This window comes from Macaca nemestrina, chromosome 14 (assembly GCF_043159975.1).
Source record: "Macaca nemestrina isolate mMacNem1 chromosome 14, mMacNem.hap1, whole genome shotgun sequence".
Classification (NCBI taxonomy): domain Eukaryota; kingdom Metazoa; phylum Chordata; class Mammalia; order Primates; family Cercopithecidae; genus Macaca; species Macaca nemestrina.
Window position 1 is genome coordinate 35,382,016 of NC_092138.1, and position 19,646 is coordinate 35,401,661.

The 19,646-nt window shown below is 38.2% G+C and overlaps 1 protein-coding gene across 6 annotated transcripts in view; it reads left to right on the top strand.

The window, feature by feature from the left end:
- LOC105489156 (RIC1 homolog, RAB6A GEF complex partner 1) overlaps window positions 1-17,441 on the top strand; it is a 154,245-nt gene extending 136,804 nt beyond the window's left edge. For all 6 annotated transcript variants that reach the window (XM_011753856.3, XM_011753859.3, XM_011753857.3 and 3 more), the window contains 9 exons: window positions 4,325-4,441; window positions 5,222-5,950; window positions 7,496-7,654; window positions 7,741-7,877; window positions 9,951-10,237; window positions 11,071-11,262; window positions 13,528-13,705; window positions 13,856-14,044; window positions 14,905-17,441. In XM_011753856.3, the coding sequence (XP_011752158.1) occupies window positions 4,325-4,441; window positions 5,222-5,950; window positions 7,496-7,654; window positions 7,741-7,877; window positions 9,951-10,237; window positions 11,071-11,262; window positions 13,528-13,705; window positions 13,856-14,044; window positions 14,905-15,193 (2,277 nt within the window). In that variant the 3' untranslated portion in view covers window positions 15,194-17,441. The remainder of the gene's footprint in view (window positions 1-4,324; window positions 4,442-5,221; window positions 5,951-7,495; window positions 7,655-7,740; window positions 7,878-9,950; window positions 10,238-11,070; window positions 11,263-13,527; window positions 13,706-13,855; window positions 14,045-14,904) is intronic.
- Window positions 17,442-19,646: the final 2,205 nt, after the last annotated feature.

Below are 19,646 nucleotides of genomic sequence, written 5' to 3' on the forward strand. Positions count from 1 at the left end.
AAAGTAACAGGGAAGTAGGGTGACCAGGACCCACGTTGCATAACTTCCTATTTCAGTGGTTTGTAAACTTCGTGTCAACTGGGAACTTATTGTCAGAGGAAAATTGTATGTAGATTTATTTGTCATCCCTGTCTGCCCAGTCTGTCTTTTACTTCCTATTGAGGCACTTCTGTCAAACCTCAACACTCCATAAAATAATTAGAAAACAGTGCAGTAGACTATCCAGTTATGGGGAATGTAATATTACTTATATGAATCTAAAATCGATTTTGTTACATTCTATCCCAGTTCTCTATTCTTTGTAACAAGACATTGTAAAAGCTACTCCCTCTTCCACATGATGACCCCTAAAATACTTGCAGACAGTTATCATTCCTTGTCTTCTCCTTCTCTCCTCAAACCTCTCTGTCTTCTTATCTGCATGCTAAATACTTCCATATCTCCAACTATTTCATGTGACATACCTCCAACTATTTCATGTGATATTTGTTCTAGACCCCTTAACCATCTTGGTCTCCCTTCTTTTTTTTTTTTTTTTTCCTTTTTTCCTTTTTTGAGACAAGAGTCTCACTCTGTCGCCAGGCTGGAGTGCAGTGGCACAATCTTGGCTCACTGCAACCTCTGCCTCCCACGTTCAAGTGATTCTCCTGCCTCGGCCTCCTGAGTAGCTGGGACTACAGGGGTGTGCCATCACGCCCAGCTAATTTTTGTATATTTAGTAGAGACGGGGATTCACCATGTTGGCCAGGATGGTCTCAATCTCTTGACCTCATGATCCACTTACCTCGGCCTTCCAAATTGCTGGGATTACAGGCGTGAGTGACCGTGCTCAGCCTCGGTCTCCCTTCTATAGGTAAAATTGGTTTTCTCCTTTAAAATATAGTTCCCATTTCCTCTGCAAATCATATTTAATGGTAACCAGTTAGTCCTAATTGATAAGGGAATATGCTGTTTTACAGAAGTTTAGATAAAAGGTGTGAAAAAAGCTGTGACAATTTAAAAATCATTTTGCAGTCCTGAGGAACTAATCAATCTTAGCATCACTAAAAATGGGAAAACCAGGTATGGTATGCTTCTTGAGGTGATATAGCATGAAGTTCACAAGAATTATTGCCAAAAATCTTGAACACAAATCAAGTGTACAGCGTCATCTTCCCTACCACAAGGAAGCAGAATACGAGACATTCTGTTGGACAGCTACAAGTCACTAACATGGGGGAGAAAGAAGCGCATCTTCTAGATTAAATAAGATTTTGAAGCCATAAAAACCAAATGCAGTGGGTAAAACTCATTTGTGAGGCAAATCTGATAATCGTCACCCTACAGAACCAAGTCAGTAAGCTCATTTGTAGCTTCATTCAAACAAGCTATGAAAAGACACTGTTGAAACAATTAGGGATATTTAAATACTAATGGGGAGAGAAAGTAGGGAATAATTGTAAATTTTATTGGATGTGATACTAGCATCGTGGCTATGTAAGCAGATGCCCATATATTTTAGGAATGCATATTAAACATATAGAAGTAAAATGGGTAGCATATCTTACTTGAAAATACTCTGACAAAACTGGAAAAAAAAATAAGGGATGGATGGAGCACATAAGGCAAAATCTTGATAATTGTGAATCTGGATAATGGCAGTGTGGAAGTTCATTATACTGTTCTCCCTACTTTTAATCATATTTACAGTTTTCATATTTAAAAAAGGACTCATATATCCCAGATAGAGTAGGCAACCAGTGGCATCAGTAGTACTGGATACCATATTTAGAGAGGACCTTTCACAAAGAGAAGGTGCTTAATTTGGCTGGAGCAGATTAATAAGTTAAAATTGACTGATTACCATAGAGGGAAGACAAAGAATGCTAGAGCAAAGTAAGTTTTGATTTAATACTAAAGTTAAAAAAAAAAATTGTAGTAACAGTGAAAACTCTTCAACAGCAAGATAGTCTCTCTATGAGAGTGAGCTCCTTGCTACTGAAACTCTCGTGGATAATCATCTGCCAGGGATTTTTTTAGGGTAAGAGATGGAGTTTGGGGTTCCTTCAAATTTAGGATTTTGAGCATACAGGTAGCCCTTGCTTTTTTCTGAAAGCTTTATTAAAGTTGCCTGAGAGTGCTGTTGCAGTCATCTTTAACATTATCAGAAAATGTTGAATGCTAAGATCGGATACTGATAATACCCACTCACTGAAGAAAAGAGAAGTGTACTTTTTTAATGAATTAGTATGAAATACGGTGATATCTACCATCTTAAAACTTAAGGTAGTCATTATAAATATTAGTCATATTGTGGTGAATTACAGTAAATGCCTTTAAGGTCTTTTGAAGTGTTTTAGTGTATGCCAATCCCCAGTCATGCTGTTTTGCTGCAGGTGTTTGTGGGTTTTTTTCCTCTGCTATCTAGCTACATTTTACTGTTATCTAGGTGTCTGACTCTTCTAGTTCCCACACACCTAAATTCCATGTTCGCTTTTCATACCTCCAAATTACTTTCTGGATAGATACCCAATTTTTTTTATTTAGTCATTTCTTTATACACAATCCCCTGTAGAATCTGAAAGCAGTAAGCAAGAGTAGTTTGTATAGCCAGGTATTTTGCAACTAGTATAGGGTGGCTGTTGTTTTCTTGATGAACCCTAAATGATATTGGCAGCTTAAATTAATCCTGCCAGCATGCAGCAAAGACTGGGACACAATCCCATAAGTTTTGAACAGTCATTCTTTCCTCCCTGAAATTCTTTCCTTCTGTTTATATAGCATATATAGCATTGTGCTTCCCTATTTCTCTTTTGTTTTCCAGAAGCTCAGGTAATGGCCCGCTGCTCTTTTTTCCCTGGCTACTGTGCCTGAGGAACATCTATCTCCTTCAGTTTACCAGCTTCACCTTTTTTTTTTTGAGCTGGAGTCTTGCTTTGTCACCCAGGCTAGAGTGCAGTGGCGTGATCTTGGCTCACTGCAACCTCCGCCTCCCGGGTTCAAGTGATTCTTCTGCCTCAGCCTTCTGAATAGCTGGGATTACAGGCGCCTGCCACCGTGCCTGGCTTATTTTGTATTTTTAGTAGAGACGGAGTTTCACCATCTTGGCCAGGCTGGTCTCAAACTCCTGACCTCGTGATCCACCCGCCTTGGCCTCCCAAAGTGCTGGGATTACAGGCATGAGCCACTGCGCCCAGCCTGGCCCAGCCTCACCTTTAAGCTTCTGATGCTGGTACAGTCATCTCTGATTTAGTCATTGCTCACATTTTTACCTGGAAGTCTTAAAGTTTTTGTTTTTTGTTTTTTTGTTTTTTGGGTTTTTTTCAAATTAAATGAGCCAAAAAGAAAAAGGGAAACTCTTTTGTTTTCCCTTCCCTAATTTCTCTTCCTACTTTCTATCAGTGATAATAACTTCAACTTGTCTAGCACCTCCGCTAACCTGGAAATCGTCTGTGGTTCTTCTCTTTTTCTACCTTTCATGTCTAGGATAGCAGTAAGTTCTATTTTTTTAACCAAAAGTTTCCTTCCTCTTTACAGGTAGAAATGACTTGATACCTGAGATTCCTTTTAAAACAGGGCTGCTCAAAGTTTAATGTGCATAATGCTTTAAGTTGGGTGATAGGGCTCAATAGGAAATCATTATACTAGGCTCTCTGAGGTTTGATTGAAATTTTTCATAATAAAAAGGCAGACTATTTTCTCATTTCTGAAGTCAACACCCATGAAATATGCCTCTCCTCAGTAACCTATCCTGATTAACTCTGATTTTTTAAATAACTGTCTTAATCAAGAGCCATAAGTAGTGGCTTCTTTCCTGCTGCTCTTTTACCTCGCTTTCTAAATCCTCCTTGAAGGGCTGTTACCATCCAGCTTTGTTCTCATAATGTCCGTAGTCTAGCCAGACTGTTCTCACTTTCCCAGTAGTTCCCTGTCTTCGTTTTCATTGCACACTTCTACTAACCCTTACTCTCCCACTTGTGTATGTCTTCCTCATCTGTCAGGTTCCACTGCATCCTTTTAAACTTCCTGTAGTTGTGGCAGATAGATCACTGATCTCTCATTTTGATAAACTTCTAAAGTTCTCTTAGTTTTTTCAGGATAATTCAACTCTGCCCTCAATCTTATGTCACTGGTGGTGTTCATTAATTGCATTATGTGTTAGACTTTGTACCATCCTAGCCAGAAAGCTCCTTGTATTCCCACAGAGCCTAGCAGAATGGCTGTACATAATATAACCTCAATAAACATTGTGTTATTTAATCTATAAACCTTATGGATTGGGGGGAGATGCAGAAAGCATACTGATACAGAAGTATGAATTTAGCTGCTTTTTCTTAAATTTCAGGCTCGTGGTGCAGAGAGCATTATGTTAAACCTGGCAGGACAGCTCATCATGATGCAGAGGGACAGGTCAGGCCCACAGATCCGGGAGAAGGACAGTAACCCTAACCAAAGGAAACTTGTGAGTAAAGTGCAAATCATTTCTTTTCAAACATTAAGAAGGTATGGGATAAGGATGAAGGAATGAAAGAATTTAGGAGAAGAGTATTTTATGATTTGGAAACGAGAAATTGTAAGTCCATAAAATTAGTCTTAAGCCTCTGGGTGTAAGACTGACTGACTGGAGGATAAGGTCCCAAAATGATCATGAAATGTTCCATACTCCATATGTTACTGCTTAGGCATCATTCATTGCGAATTCTAATGGAAAAAAAAAGGGATAGAGGCCGGGCGCAGTGGCTCATGCCTGTAATCCCAGCTCTTTGGGAGGCCTAGGTGGGCAGATCACGAGGTCAGGAGATCGAGACCATCCTGGCTAATACAGTGAAACCCCGTCTCTACTAAAAATACAAAAAATTAGCCAAGCGCGGTGGCAGGCGCCTGTAGTCCCAGCTACTAGGGAGGCTGAGGCAGGAGAATGCCATGAACCCGGGAGGCGGAGCTTTCAGTGAGCCGAGATCGCGCCACTGTGCTCCAGCCTGGGCGACAGAGCGAGACTCTGTCTCAAAAAATATATATATAGGGATAGAGTGGTGAAGTTCATGGGGTGTTTTGTTTTTAGATTTAAGTGTATATACTTTAAGAGGCCAGGATACTTTTATTAACTCTAAATAGATTCCCTTGCTTTTCCCAAAAAGATATTATACTATCATTTGAAAGACTTAGTAAACTAGTACCTAGGAACTTAAGAACCTGCAAATTTAATAGGAAAACAACTTGATTCTTGTCTCTCCTTCTCCAGCTGCCATTCTGTCCTCCTGTTGTACTAGCCCAGTCTGTTGAAAGTGTCTGGACAACGTGTCGAGCAAATAAACAGAAACGTCACCTTCTGGAGGCCCTCTGGCTGAGCTGTGGTGGTGCAGGGATGAAAGTTTGGCTCCCTCTCTTCCCTAGGGATCACCGCAAGCCCCATTCCTTCTTGTCCCAGCGGATCATGCTGCCTTTCCACATCAACATTTACCCGCTAGCTGTTCTGTTTGAAGATGCTTTAGTCCTTGGTGCTGTCAATGACACTTTGCTATATGATTCTTTGTATACTCGGAACAATGCTAGAGAACAGCTGGAGGTGCTCTTCCCTTTCTGTGTTGTGGAGAGAACCTCTCAGATCTACCTCCACCACATTCTACGACAACTTCTGGTCAGAAACCTTGGGGAGCAAGCCTTGCTCTTGGCCCAGTCCTGTGCCACATTACCTTACTTCCCTCATGTGCTGGAGCTCATGCTCCATGAAGTACTGGAAGAAGAAGCTACCTCACGGGAGCCCATTCCCGACCCTCTGCTTCCCACTGTGGCAAAATTTATCACCGAGTTCCCCCTCTTCCTGCAGACAGTTGTCCATTGTGCCAGGAAGACTGAATATGCCCTGTGGAATTACCTTTTTGCAGCTGTTGGAAACCCTAAGGACTTGTTTGAGGAATGTTTGATGGCTCAGGATTTGGACACAGCTGCCTCTTACCTTATTATCTTACAGGTAACAATTCTGTTCTTATAAAAGGGCAAGAATTAATGAGCTTAAACTTAGAAAAATAGAAATGTCCTGTTTTGGCACCATGATTGTGTTTAAGGAATTCATATTCAGATTTTCTGTTTATATCTTAAATTTGGAAGAATTCAGACAGATTCCTTTGAATGTCATAAAGTAACATTGCAGAGATATTTTTTCCTGTTTGTGCATAAATAAGCCTAAACAGATTAATAAGTTCAGAGTAGTAGTTTGAAAATTTAATATATTGAAGAAATTTAATATATGTATTAGAATACATATAATAAGAACATGTAAGAAATACTACATAAGATTATTGAAATATTACATAAGAAACATAGCAAAGAAAGTATTATTTGGGATATTAGTGAGTTTGAGCTTCCCACAACAGTAGATTTGTTTCCTTTTAGTGTGCGTTGCGAGGGGACACTTACTAGAGCATGGTCATTACAGAGCACCTTCAGCTAGTCTCCCCAAAGCACGCGGAGAAGGCTCAGGCCTGCCACAGCAAAGACCCTCAGAGCACACGGTTTTTCTCAAAAGAATGGCTTCTTTGCAACTCCTGAAAATTTATTTCATTAGATATTTGACAAAAGGGCTTGACAGTTGGTTATTTGATAGGCTACACTTAAAGATTATTTCCAGTTACTGCAAAGTTGTTTTCATTGATACAAGAAACCAACCATAAACCTGGTTTGAATCTCTGCCTGAAGCAGATTTCCCGTCAGCTTCTTTGCTTCACGACAACGGACTGAAACCAGAAGAGACACTCAGGCAGAGGCCGGGTGGCCTTGAAGTATGATCCATGGCTAGCCCTAAAGAAAAATCCATAGGGGTTTAAAAACAGAATCAAAATAAATGCAGCTGTTTTTTTGGTTCTGGGTCACTCCCTGTAACTTCACTGATCTCCCTGACAATGTAATTTTTTCTGCAGCAGAATTCCTAAGTTGCTACGGATTGACAGTTAATAACTACAATTAAAGTTGTATATTAGGCACCTTTCCATGAAGACCAAGATAGGCAGGTTAAATTTGTGAAAGAAAAATGGAGGAATTCTGAATGTGCAGCAGGACCTTACTACTTGCTATTGCTCAAAGCAAAGATTTTAGTTACATCCTCAGAAAATTCTACAGCAGGTGACAGACCTGACCTTTTTTGGAGTCGGGCAAACCTCCCTTTCTCTTCTTTTTCTGCTGATCTTCAACAATTTACTTAACTGAGTTTCCTCGCTTGTAAAATACAAATGATACGTATATCTGCAGAGTCACTGGGAGATATAAATGAAATAATGAATTAAAGTATATGTATGGTATCTGGCATGTAGTGGGAGTTTAATAAATTATAGTTTACATACACCAGAAGAGTACTTGCCTCGCTTTTGCTTGTATGGTACTTTTTAATCTTGCTATTAAACTAACCCCTGTGGTGGTGTGACTACATTCTTTGAGTTTAGAAAGCTGGAGATAAAGAATTGCTCGTATCTTCCCAAATTGTGTAGTATAAAAAGAATGCTGTCCTGGTTGTTTTTTGTAGAATATGGAAGTCCCTGCAGTAAGTAGGCAACATGCTACCCTTCTATTCAACACAGCACTAGAACAAGGCAAGTGGGACCTCTGTCGACACATGATTCGATTTCTTAAAGCCATTGGCTCTGGAGAATCTGAGACACCTCCATCCACACCCACAACTCAGGTTAGTTGGAAAAGTTATACATCTCTAGACCATACACCCATGTGGCATCTTTCTCTAATGGTACTGCATATTGTGTGTAATCCTAGGAACCCAGTTCAAGTGGTGGATTTGAGTTCTTCAGGAATCGAAGCATCAGTTTATCCCAGTCAGCTGAAAATGTTCCTCCGAGTAAATTCAGTTTACAGAAAACACTAAGCATGCCATCTGGTCCCTCTGGAAAAAGGTAAAATAATAAAGAGCCATTACTGCTTTTTGGGCATTCATGACACATTGCATTTCAAGACATTTACAAAATTGGTTCTTAATGGAAACAACTATTTCATCCAGTTGCAGTTTATTTTTCCATTCCCAAAAAGCAGAGACCACACAGAAGGCTTCCCTTTTTTCTTCCTCCCAAGTTCACTTCAGTACCCTTTGAGTAGTTTCTGCCCCTTTTTCTGGAATAGATCTTGATGTACCTGTTCTGAATGTAACAACTTTTGTTTGTTTAAGACAGAGTCTCACTCTGTCACCCAGGCTGGAATGCAGTGGCACCATCTCAGCTCACTGCAATCTCCGCCTCACAGGTTCAAGGGATTCTCTTGCCTCAGCCACCCGAATAGCTGGGATTACAGGCATGTGCTACCACACCCGGCTAATGTTCGTATTTTTAGTAGAGATGGGGTTTCACCATGTTGCCCAGGCTAGTCTCGAGCTCCTGGCCTCAAGGATCTGCCTGCCTCTACTTCCCAAAAGGCCGGAATTACAAGCGTGAGCCACCCTACCTGGCCAAATGCCACAGACTTTTTTTTTTCCCCATAAGTTACTGGGGTCCAGGTGGTATTTGGTTACATTAGTAAGTTGTTTAATGGTGATTTGTGAGATTTTGGTGCACCCATCACCCGAGCAGTATACACTGCACTGTATTTGTTGTCTTTTATCCCTCGCCCTACTCCCAGCCTTTCCCACAAGTCCCCAAAGTCCATTGTATCATTCTTACGCCTTTGTGTCCTCATAGTTTAGCTCCCACATATCAGTGAGAACATACAATGTTTGGTTTTCCATTCCTGAGTTACTTCACTTAGAATAATACTCTCCAGTTTCATCAGGTCATTGCAAATGCTGTTAATTCGTTCCTTTTTATGGCTGAGTAGTATTCCATCATATATACGTATGTACGACAGTTTCTTTATCCACTTGTTGATTGATGGGCATTTGGGTTGGTTCCACAATTTTGCAGTTGTGAATTGTGCTGCTATAAACATGCGTGTGCAAGTATCTTTTTTGAATAATGCCTTCTTTTCCTCTGGGTAGATCCCCAGTAGTGGGATTGCTGAATCAAATAGTAGTTCTACTTTTAGTTCTTTAAGGAATCTCCACCCTGTTTTCCATAGCAGCTGTACTAGTTTACATTCCCACTAGCAGTGTAGAAGTGTTCCCTGATCACCACATCCATGCCAACATCTACTGTTTTTTGATTATGGTCATTCTTGCAGGAGTAAGGTGGCATTGCATTGTGGTTTTGATTTGAAAATGCAACAGACTTTTAAATTACCTCTGATGATAGAGGACGCAAGTAAAAAGGAAGATAGATAAATCTGTAGGTAATCCTAAAGCCTTCTTAAAGTCAGTAATTTTACCTGTCCTTCTAATTATACCTTTTGATAAAAAATCAAAATAAAAATTTAGTGCTAATGCATTTGACCTATTGATTAGAGAAGTTATTAAACAGTGGAGGAGCCAAATGAATTGTACCTGTAGTCCCAACTACTTGGGAGGCTGAGGTGGGGAAGATAGCTTGAACCCAGGAGTTTGAGGTTGCAGTGAGCTATGATCACACCACCGCACTCCAGACTGGGTGACGTTGTGAAACCTTGTCATTTAAGAAAAAAAAAATTGGTTTTCTTTTCATGTCTGCATGACTCACACTGAGAAATTTAAATTCACTTTGCCTCTCTATCCTTAGTTTCTTTGATGTGCTCTCCTTCCCTCTTTTCATTGGGCTTTTCAAATACGGCATAGGTTTGCTGCCTTTCTTTCCATCACCCACCTGTCACCTGCTTCCTAGTCTGACTTCTTCCATCCCCCTTTTCCTGTTCCCTGTATTCATTCTAGAGATGTGTCTTAAAGAGCCTACTGTGTTCCGAGGGTTGTGGTGTAACACGGAGGAGAAGCGCTGATACTTTATCATCATTGTCAATCAGAATTAGATCGTGAATCTCTTATCTCCTTGTCAGCTTTATCAGTACCTCTGCGTAATTATGTGAAATCCTCCAGTAAAGATTATTCTGTAGCTTTCTTGTGTTTCCACTTACAGATGGAGCAAAGACAGTGACTGTGCTGAGAACATGTATATTGACATGATGCTCTGGAGACATGCTCGGCGCCTCTTAGAAGATGTGAGGTTAAAGGACCTTGGCTGCTTTGCAGCCCAGCTGGGCTTTGAACTAATTAGTTGGCTGTGCAAGGAACGTACCCGAGCTGCCCGGGTAGACAACTTTGTAATAGCCCTGAAGAGACTCCATAAAGATTTCCTGTGGCCACTTCCAATCATCCCAGCCTCTTCTATCAGTTCTCCTTTCAAAAATGGAAAATACCGAACTGGTAATGTAGACTTCATGTCACTTGTACAAGAAGAATTGTATTTTACTCCATGTATTTACACATTTTGCTGTTAGTTGATATTCAAGGAATTATTTTCATTCCAAACTTAGGAGTGGATAAAAGCCAACTTTTTGTACATGAGTTGGAATGCCAACTATTTGACCAAGGATGTAAATAAAGTAGAACCTATGTCTCTAAGTCTTGTGACCTTGAAGTCTAATTGAAAAATCTAATCATTCTTGGATTATAAAAAAGTTGAGAACTGCCTGAATATAAAAGCTACCATGCTTATGTTATTGTGGGAAAGAGTTCTGGAATCAGATAGACATGGACCTCAAAATAAGCTGACAGAACTCACTCGAGGGGAACAGTAAAGGCCACCTTCTAAAGTAGGAGAGGACAAACTGAAAATGTATATTTTGGTAAAAGAAAAGTTTAAAGTTTTTAAATTCAGGTCTTTTTATGAAGACTGTTCTAATTATTATTATTTATGAATATTGAAACCAAAACTTTTAACTTTGGCATTTAGAAACTTCATGTTATCTTAAGAACCAAAGCAAATCACTTAGAAGATCAACATAATAAAGTTTTGCCTAGCTCCAGTAAGAGATACAATGATATAACTGTTAGGTGGCATTGTATGGTCAGTTCATTGTTACACAATCCCACGTCTCTAGTTTTGGGATGGCTGATACAGTGTAAGACAGTAATTGCCTTTAAACTGTTCTTATTGAGTAGGCACATGGGGGAAGCTAAAAGAGCTGAACTGAAAATGTCAGTGCGTGCATCTTGAGTTTCTTCCTCCATTTTTTGTTTTCGGACCCACTCTGCAGTGGGAGAGCAGCTGTTAAAGTCTCAATCAGCTGACCCATTTTTAAACCTTGAAATGGATGCTGGCATCTCCAACATCCAGCGAAGTCAGAGCTGGCTCACCAACATTGGCCCCACCCATCATGAGATAGACACAGCTTCATCCCATGGACCACAGATGCAAGATGCCTTCTTGTCACCTTTATCTAATAAAGGTAAATGTCATTTTAAGTCCTGGCTGTTCTTCAGTTCCTTTGAAGAAAGTTTATGTGCTACAGCACTTCAGAGATCGACCTTCACTCTTTTTCTGTCGTGATGGAGGATTAACCATTTGTATCCACTGGAGAGGTAGACAGTTTGTAGAACAAGGCCAAATTGGCCTTGACTGTACTTTGCCATATTTATTTTACGTGAACAAAATAAATAGTACAGATCAATAGATGAATCTTTGTAAATCAGTTTTGCTGATAAGGAAACACTTTGAGCTCCAAATAAGCAAAATGTGTTATCCTCATATAAAGAATTCCATTTTTATCGTAATTAGATGTGGATCATAAAAAATTTTACTCCATTATCATTTTTATATTTTTTATTTCTTTTTCTTTTGGAATATGTGAGGAGGTAAGGTTTTTTATTTCTTAAAAATTTGTGGACATTTGCTTTTGCTCTTGCTATATAAGTTCCTACATAATATCCTTGATTTTGCCTCTTGGTCTTAAAAGCTTGTAATATTTACTATCTGGCCCTTTTACAAAAAAATGTACACCAACCTCTGCTCTATAGTAATGGGTAAATTACAAACTGAAGAGCTTTTGAAGCAATTTGTGTTGGCATAGGGTTATACAGTATAGGAGCTTAAACAACAATTGAAGTTTTTGGTTTTTTAGTGACCAGGCATTTGTCTAATGTTTGATTATCAGTCTGCCATCACTATTACCTGAGCTTCTGCTATGTGAGGAGGCTTACAGATCTCATCAGTTTTTTAAAAAAAATTGTGGTAGAATACACAATTTAACAGCCTAACCATTTTTAAGCGAAGTTTGTAGTGTTACACCCACATTGTTCTGCAATCAACCTCCAGAACGCTCTTCATCTTCAAAATGAAAACTCTGTATATGTTATTTAATAACAACTCCCCATCCTTCTTCCCCCAGCCACTGGCAACCATTTTATTTTTTCTCTCTCTGAATTTGACTGTTCTAGGTACTTCATATAAGGAAATCATATAGTGTTTGTCTTTTTGTGACCAGCTTATTTCACTTAGCATAATGTCCTCATGTTCATCTCTGTTGGAGCATGTTTTATTCATTTGTATGCAGAAACCATGTTTTGTGTATTCGGATGATGATGGACACTTGGGTTGCTTTTAGTTTTGGCTATTGTGAATTATGCTGCTATGAACGTGGGTATATAATATTTCTGTGAGACTGTTTTCAGTTCTTTTGGGTGTATATATCCAGAAATGGGACTGCTGGGTCACAATTCTACTTGCAGTTTTTTTGAGGAATTGCCATAATGTTTCTCATAGCAATTGCACCATTTTATATTCTCAGCAGTGGACAAGGGTTCTATTTTCTCCACATCTCACCAACACTCACTTTCAGTTTTTTGATAGTAGTCATCCTAATGGTTCTGGGATGGTACCATTACTTTACAAAACTTTTTTAAAGAGATAATTTTAAATATATTAAAAGGTAGAGATAATATAGTGGGGTTCCCCTCCTTCCCCCATGTGGCCGTCACTCAGCTTACATCACTAATGGCCACACTTGTTTGGTGTACCTCCCCCTCTTGTATTAACTGAAGAAAATCCATGATACATTAGCTATAAATATTTCAGTATTTTTCCTACAAGGACTCTTGAAGAATTATGACCGAAATACCATTATCATCCCTATAAAAATTTGATGATTCCTTGATACCATCAAATATCCAATAAGTATTCAGATTTCTAATTTTCATAAACATCAAAATTTTGTATAGGTCAAGATTTAAGTAAGGTTCACATATTGTGATTGTGTTCTTAATTCTCAAATGGATGTTCCCCCACCATCTCCTTTTCCTTTCCTTGCAGTTTATTCATGGAAGAAATTTGATTTTGTGGATTTTCTCACAATAATGATTTTGCTTATTACATCTTCATGGTTTAGTTGAACAGTTTCCTCTGTATTTCCTGTAAATTAGTAGCTGAATGTAAAGACTTGGTCAAATTCTAGCTAGATTTTGCTGAGGGAGCTGGAGAAGACTGCTTCATAGGTGGTGGTAGTATGTTTTTCCATCTAAAGGTACATAATGTCTGGTTATCTAATTCTTTCTTTAAATATCTTCTATGTTCACATGGTAATTTTAGCCATGGATTTCATGTTTTAGTTTCAAGAGTCTGAGAAATCAACATCTGAGGAACAGCTAATATTTAAAATTAAAAGAAAATATATTTTCTCCAAGAAGCTGGTTTGTAACTTTTGGCAATTCTTCATCAGGTGATGAATGCAGTATTGGTTCAGCCACAGACTTGACTGAAAGTAGCTCCATGGTGGATGGAGACTGGACGATGGTGGATGAAAATTTCTCTACACTCAGTTTAACTCAGTCAGAGCTGGAGCACATTTCCATGGAGTTGGCCAGTAAAGGGCCTCATAAATCCCAGGTCCAGCTTCGGTGAGTTTCTTGGCTATTTGAAATCACAGAATGCCTACTCAGAGTATTTGGGCAAATAGGTATGGGGCTGCTTTCCTAAGAATCATTGTACTTCTGTACATCTTATAGAGTCTGCTTAGCATAAATCATTTTGTTTCTGCTTATATTTAGATATTTGCTACACATTTTCATGGAGGCAGGGTGCCTGGACTGGTGCATTGTTATAGGCCTGATTCTTAGAGAATCTTCAATAATCAATCAGATTTTGGTTATTACACAGTCTTCAGAGGTAGATGGAGAGATGTTACAGAACATAAAGACAGGGCTACATGCAGTAGACCGATGGGCCTCGACAGACTGGTAAGTGCTGCTTTCCTTGGGATTGGTGTCCTTCCATGTCTTTTGGTGAATCCTGTCCTTTCACATTAAGGCTTAGTTATGGTTCATGTATTTTATTTTATTATATATTATTTATGTTCATTTTTAAGCTACTTTCTTTAATAATCATTCTATACCCAGCTATTTAAATGAATATCCATCAAATAAAGTTACACTGTTGGTCAGTGTATAATTTATAGTGTGAATGTGTATCACTGACTTAAGATTGATGCAGTGCAAATGAGCTTAGAATTAGACTGGAACTTCAGATTTGCAGCCCTGTGGAATTTAAAGCAATAGTCTAAAAATATCTACTTGAAAAGATTCAAAGTTAAGGTCCATGTGAATTTAACATTCCATGACAGTTACAAGCAAATCCAAATTAGAGTTGTGGTGGCAGTTAAGAGCCTTGGACTCTAGCCCTGTCTTTATTACCAGTTATGTGTGTATTCAGAGCTAGTTAATTCCCTTACTTGGATCTGGTTTTCCTTAATTGCCAAATGCATTTAGGTTAAATGTTGTCTGAAGGTCCTTTTTCAAGTCTAAGCTCCTGTTGGCCTTTCAATTGTAAAATATAATTTTTAGTTTTAATACTAGTTCTAAAACATCAGCCTTTGCCCCTAGTGCTTAGAAACTTAAGCCTAAGGCTTATGCAATGTGTAACCCCCTCTGCTGGGCAGGACACCCAAGAAGCCCTTCCTCCCTACCTTCTTTGCCTCCTATCTCCCCTCCTAATCTATCATTGTCCTTATCATATCAATGTTTAGTAGAAGTTCACCCGTAACATTCTACCAAACCTTTTGAATTATGGCAGAGGAGCTAATTTTTTTTTTTCTACATAGTCCTGGATATAAGCCATTTTTAAACATCATTAAGCCACAACTGCAGAAGCTCAGTGAGATAACAGAAGAGCAGGTCCAGCCAGATGCCTTCCAGCCAGTAACTGTGGGTAAGACTCCTGAACAGACTAGCCCCCGGGCAGAGGAGAGCAGAGGCTCCTCCAGCCATGGAAGCATCCCCCAGGGAGAAGCTGGAAGCAGCAGTATGGTCAGCCGGAAAGAGGAGGACACAGCCCAAGCAGAGGAGGAAGAACCTTTTCAGGATGGGACTTACGACTGTTCTGTGTCCTAACAACAGCGAGGTTCCGTCACAAAGGGGCAGTATTAATTAGCAGCAGCGTGCAACTCAGTACGTTGTAACACAGTTCAATGATTTAACAGGAGAACTCAGTTCAGAGACTCTTTGGTAAGTATTATTAGATTTTAAATAATTCTTTCTTGTCTAAGAAATCTTTTTGACTCCATAAAAATGTGATATAAAGCATCTTTCATAAAAAATTTTTAAGCTGCAGTGAAAAGTATTGTACAGATGTACATGAGAATATTTTGGTTTTACTCAAAGGTTGGTAGCTTTTAAACCACAGGAATTGTTTTGCCCCAGGTGAGCTTACTTTTTCACTACTTACATCTTCTCACGTTTCCCAGTTCTGCATTATGTCCAGACTGCTTTTTAAAAAATAAATGCTAAGGTGCTTGCTGTAGTTTATCAGGTACTTGAGCTACCTGTTTGCTCCCTTGGATAGAGCTGGACTCCTTAATCAGTCCTCCTGAATAGATACCTACCCTGGGGCACAATATGTGCCAGTGTGATGGAAACATTCTCCTTGGCTTTACTAGCCAGTTAAGTCCCAGTCCAGAATTGATGGAAGCTATTTACCTATGAGTTAATGTGCTTGTTTTAGCAAGCTTGATTCTCATTAGATCAATGTGGGCAGAGGTCTGAGGGGGGTTCTTCTCAATTATGCTGTTAGATACCACTAAACTATTTTGTATTAAAGAACAGTATCTTTTTGTGAATACTCTTGTGTAAATATACTCAAAGGCACTGTTCATATTTTTAGGACTTGTATTATAATTTGCAAGGTTTTAATGCTGGATTCTGCATGTCTACACATACAAAGACAGGGCTTGCTCCTCTGCAAAACTGAGGAAGACAGGTTTATTGGCTTGGTCATGAAGTAACAGAAATGGTCACACTGATCATGAAATGCAGCAGGTTTTGTGCAAATTAACGTAGTTTCTTATTTATTGCTTTTGTAAATTGAATAAAGATGGACTTCTATGTAAATAGACTGCTGAATCCTGTATTATCACGGCTACTAAAAATTAGTGTGTAAAGAATACATTCTTCATTGTAAACTTAAAATATTTTATGTAATTCTAGAAATGACTTAAATTTGTTTTCATACATTATGAAAACAACTGCATACTCCTTAATTGCTTTAGATTAAACACCCATCCACTGTATGTAATTCTAATTACCTTATAACAGTATTAAGACAGCTTGTTTGTACTGTGCAATTTGAACAAGGAATGCAATGTTATTTTTTACAAAAAACAAACTTGTTTATTTTTATAATAACGATGTATTTGATGTGGACCAAATTCGTACCACTATCTAAAACAGCCTCTTTTCTCATAGTGCAATTGTAGTTTAGAAACAAAACTTGGTCCTCTCTCCTTGCTTTTTAAAGTAAATGGCTAGATTTAGTTGTCTTAGCCACGTTTCCTTTGAAGAGAAACTCAAAACCATTTTGAAACTGCTTAGTTCAGAATGCATCAAAGTATTTAAAATTACTGAGTTGGGTAATTTACTATCATTTACTTTTTACATTACAAGTGCAATAATATTTCATAAAATAAAACTCCCGAATGGGTGGAGTATGTGATTATTGGTACCTGGTCCTTCTGGTGCTATTTTTATTTAAGTCTTTATTTCAAACCACCTTTCCCTGAATCTTAAGATAATGTTTTGCATGTGAGTACATGCAGCCCAGCAAGAAACTAAACTGAACTCTCTTCTCCTGTCCTAGTCCATTAAGGAGAAGAACCAGCATTGCTTTTGTGTTTGGTGTGAACATTCAGTCAATAAAAATGATTTACCATTATAAAGAGCTGTGATCTTTTCAAGTATCTGAAATAAAACACTGTGCTGCTGAGTTCATCTCACATTCTTGAAAGCAGGGCACCAGTAAGGTAACTGTATTCCTGTGGGTTAGGCCGTGAATGAATCTTTTCTTTTATACACTATTCTTTTACAACTAATAGAGATAGGAGGCCCCAAGGCAAGAAGGTTGGCAGGTTCACAGAAAATTTGGTAATTTATTTGTTATATACTTTAATTTTTAAAAACCCATTTTTGTTGTGTTGTTTGGTTCACATATCAACTGTTTAAGCCATAATTTTAGCCAATGAATTTAAATATTCGGTATAACTATTTGAGGTTTACTAGATGCATTTATTAATAAATTATTTGCTGAAACCAAAAGAAGAAGTCATTGGGGTGTGGGAATAAAATCAACCTTTGCTTGTAATTAAAATTGCTGCTATTTCTGTAATGTGTATTTTTTTTCCCCTTGATAAAGGGCAATAAAACCATTACACAAACTTTGGTTTATTCATCATCTCAGGTTAACAAAAGCCACAAAAATCATCTTTTCATTATATAATTCTGCTTCTTAGAATTTTCCTTATGAAATGAAATTCAGACAGATTTATTTAAAATATTTATTTAGGCCGGGCATGGTGGCTCAAGCCTGTAATCCCAGCACTTTGGGAGGCTGAGACGGGCGGAACACAAGGTCAGGAGATCGAGACCATCCTGGCTAACACGGTGAAACCCCATCTCTACTAAAAAATACAAAAAATTAGCCGGGTGTGGTGGCGGGCGCCTGTAGTCCCAGCTGCTCGGGAGGCTGAGGCAGGAGAATGGCTTGAACCCGAGAGGCGGAGATTGCAGTGAGCTGAGATCCAGCCACTGCACTCCAGCCTGGGCGACAGAGTGAGACTCTGTCCCAAAAATAAATAAATAAAAATAAAATTTAAAAATATTTATTTATATGTAGATTTAGAATGAGAGCATCAAGAGTTGGCAACATCCTAGATGCCTGACAATAAAATATTGGAGGAAACAGCCCATGTTGATGACATGGAAAATGTTCAAAATATAATGAAGGAATGACAGAAAATTATGTATACCATAAGATACCTACCAAGCAAACAAAATTTTACATGTAAGTATAGAGGAACCTAGGCATCATTTCTAAGAAGTGGGATTAAAAAGTACTTTGACTTTTTCCCATTTTCCTAAATATGCTTTCAGATTTGCCTATCCTGGACATTTCATGTAAATGGAAACATACAGTATATGGACTTTTCTATCTCACTTCTTGGCATCAAAACATGCTGTTTATTTTGGTTGTAGCCATCCAAGTTGTATATGAAGTAGTATCTCACCATAGTTTAGATTTTCATTTACTTAATGGTTAATGTACATCTTCTCATAGGATTATTAGCCATTTGCCTATTTTTGAAGAAAAATGTCTGTTTCATTAGGTCATTTCATTGTTGATTTGCTGTAGTTCTTTATATATTCTGAATAGTACTCTTATGTACATATAAATTGCAAGTATTTCTTTATTCTGTGGGCTTTTCACTTTTTTAGGTTTCAATATTCAAGTTTTTTTTTTAAATGTTAATTACAGCATTTGAAGCTCCCCTAATTCCACACAAAATGGAAGACTCTAAAATGTACCCATTAAATACTACTTAAAAAAAAACAAATTGGTGAGAATACAACAGAGGTCTGATTTAGATTGAGTGTTGTCACCATGTGATTACAATCACACAGACTCTCAATCCTTTCACTTTCTTGATAGTGTCGTTTTAAACACTGTTTTTCATTTTAAGTCCAACTTATTTTTTCTTCGGTTGCTTGTGCCTAATCCAGGGTTATGAATATTTATGACTAAGTTTTAAGAATTTTATAGTTGTATCTCCTACATTTAGGTCTTGATCCATTTTGTGTTAATCTTCGTATATGGTATGAAAGAGAGATCTGACTTCATCTAACATGTTGCTATTCAATTGTCAGAGCACCATTTATGGAAAAGATTTTTTTCCCATTGTCAAAAAACTATAGATGTATGGGTTTATTTATAGACTCTTAATTGTATCAGGCTGATCTATAATATCTTCTTATGCCAATACCACATTGCCTTGATTTCTGTTGCTTTGTAGGAAATTTTGAAAGTGGGAGTCCTAAGTTTTTTTCTTCTAGGCTGTTTTGGCTATTCTAGGTCTCTTGTATTTCCATATGAATTTTAGGATCAGCTTGTCAATTTCCATACTAAAATAAAGGCAGTTGGGATTTTCATAAGCGTTGTATTCATGACATAAAGCAATGTGGAGAATATTGCCATATTAAGTCTTCCAGTCCATGAACGTGAGATGTCTTTCCATTTATTGCGTTTCTTTTTTTGAAAAACTGAATTTATTATAAATGAGCTCAGAATTTATTATTATTATACTTTAAGTTCTAGGGTACATGTGCACAATATGCAGGTTTGTTACATATGTATACATGTGCCATGTTGGTGTGCTGCACCCATTAACTCATCATTTACATTAGGTATATCTCCTAATGCTATCCCTCCCCGCTACCCCCTCCCCACAATAGGACCCAGTGTGTGATGTTCCCCTTCCTGTGTCCAAGTGATCTCATTGTTCAATTCCCACCTATGAGT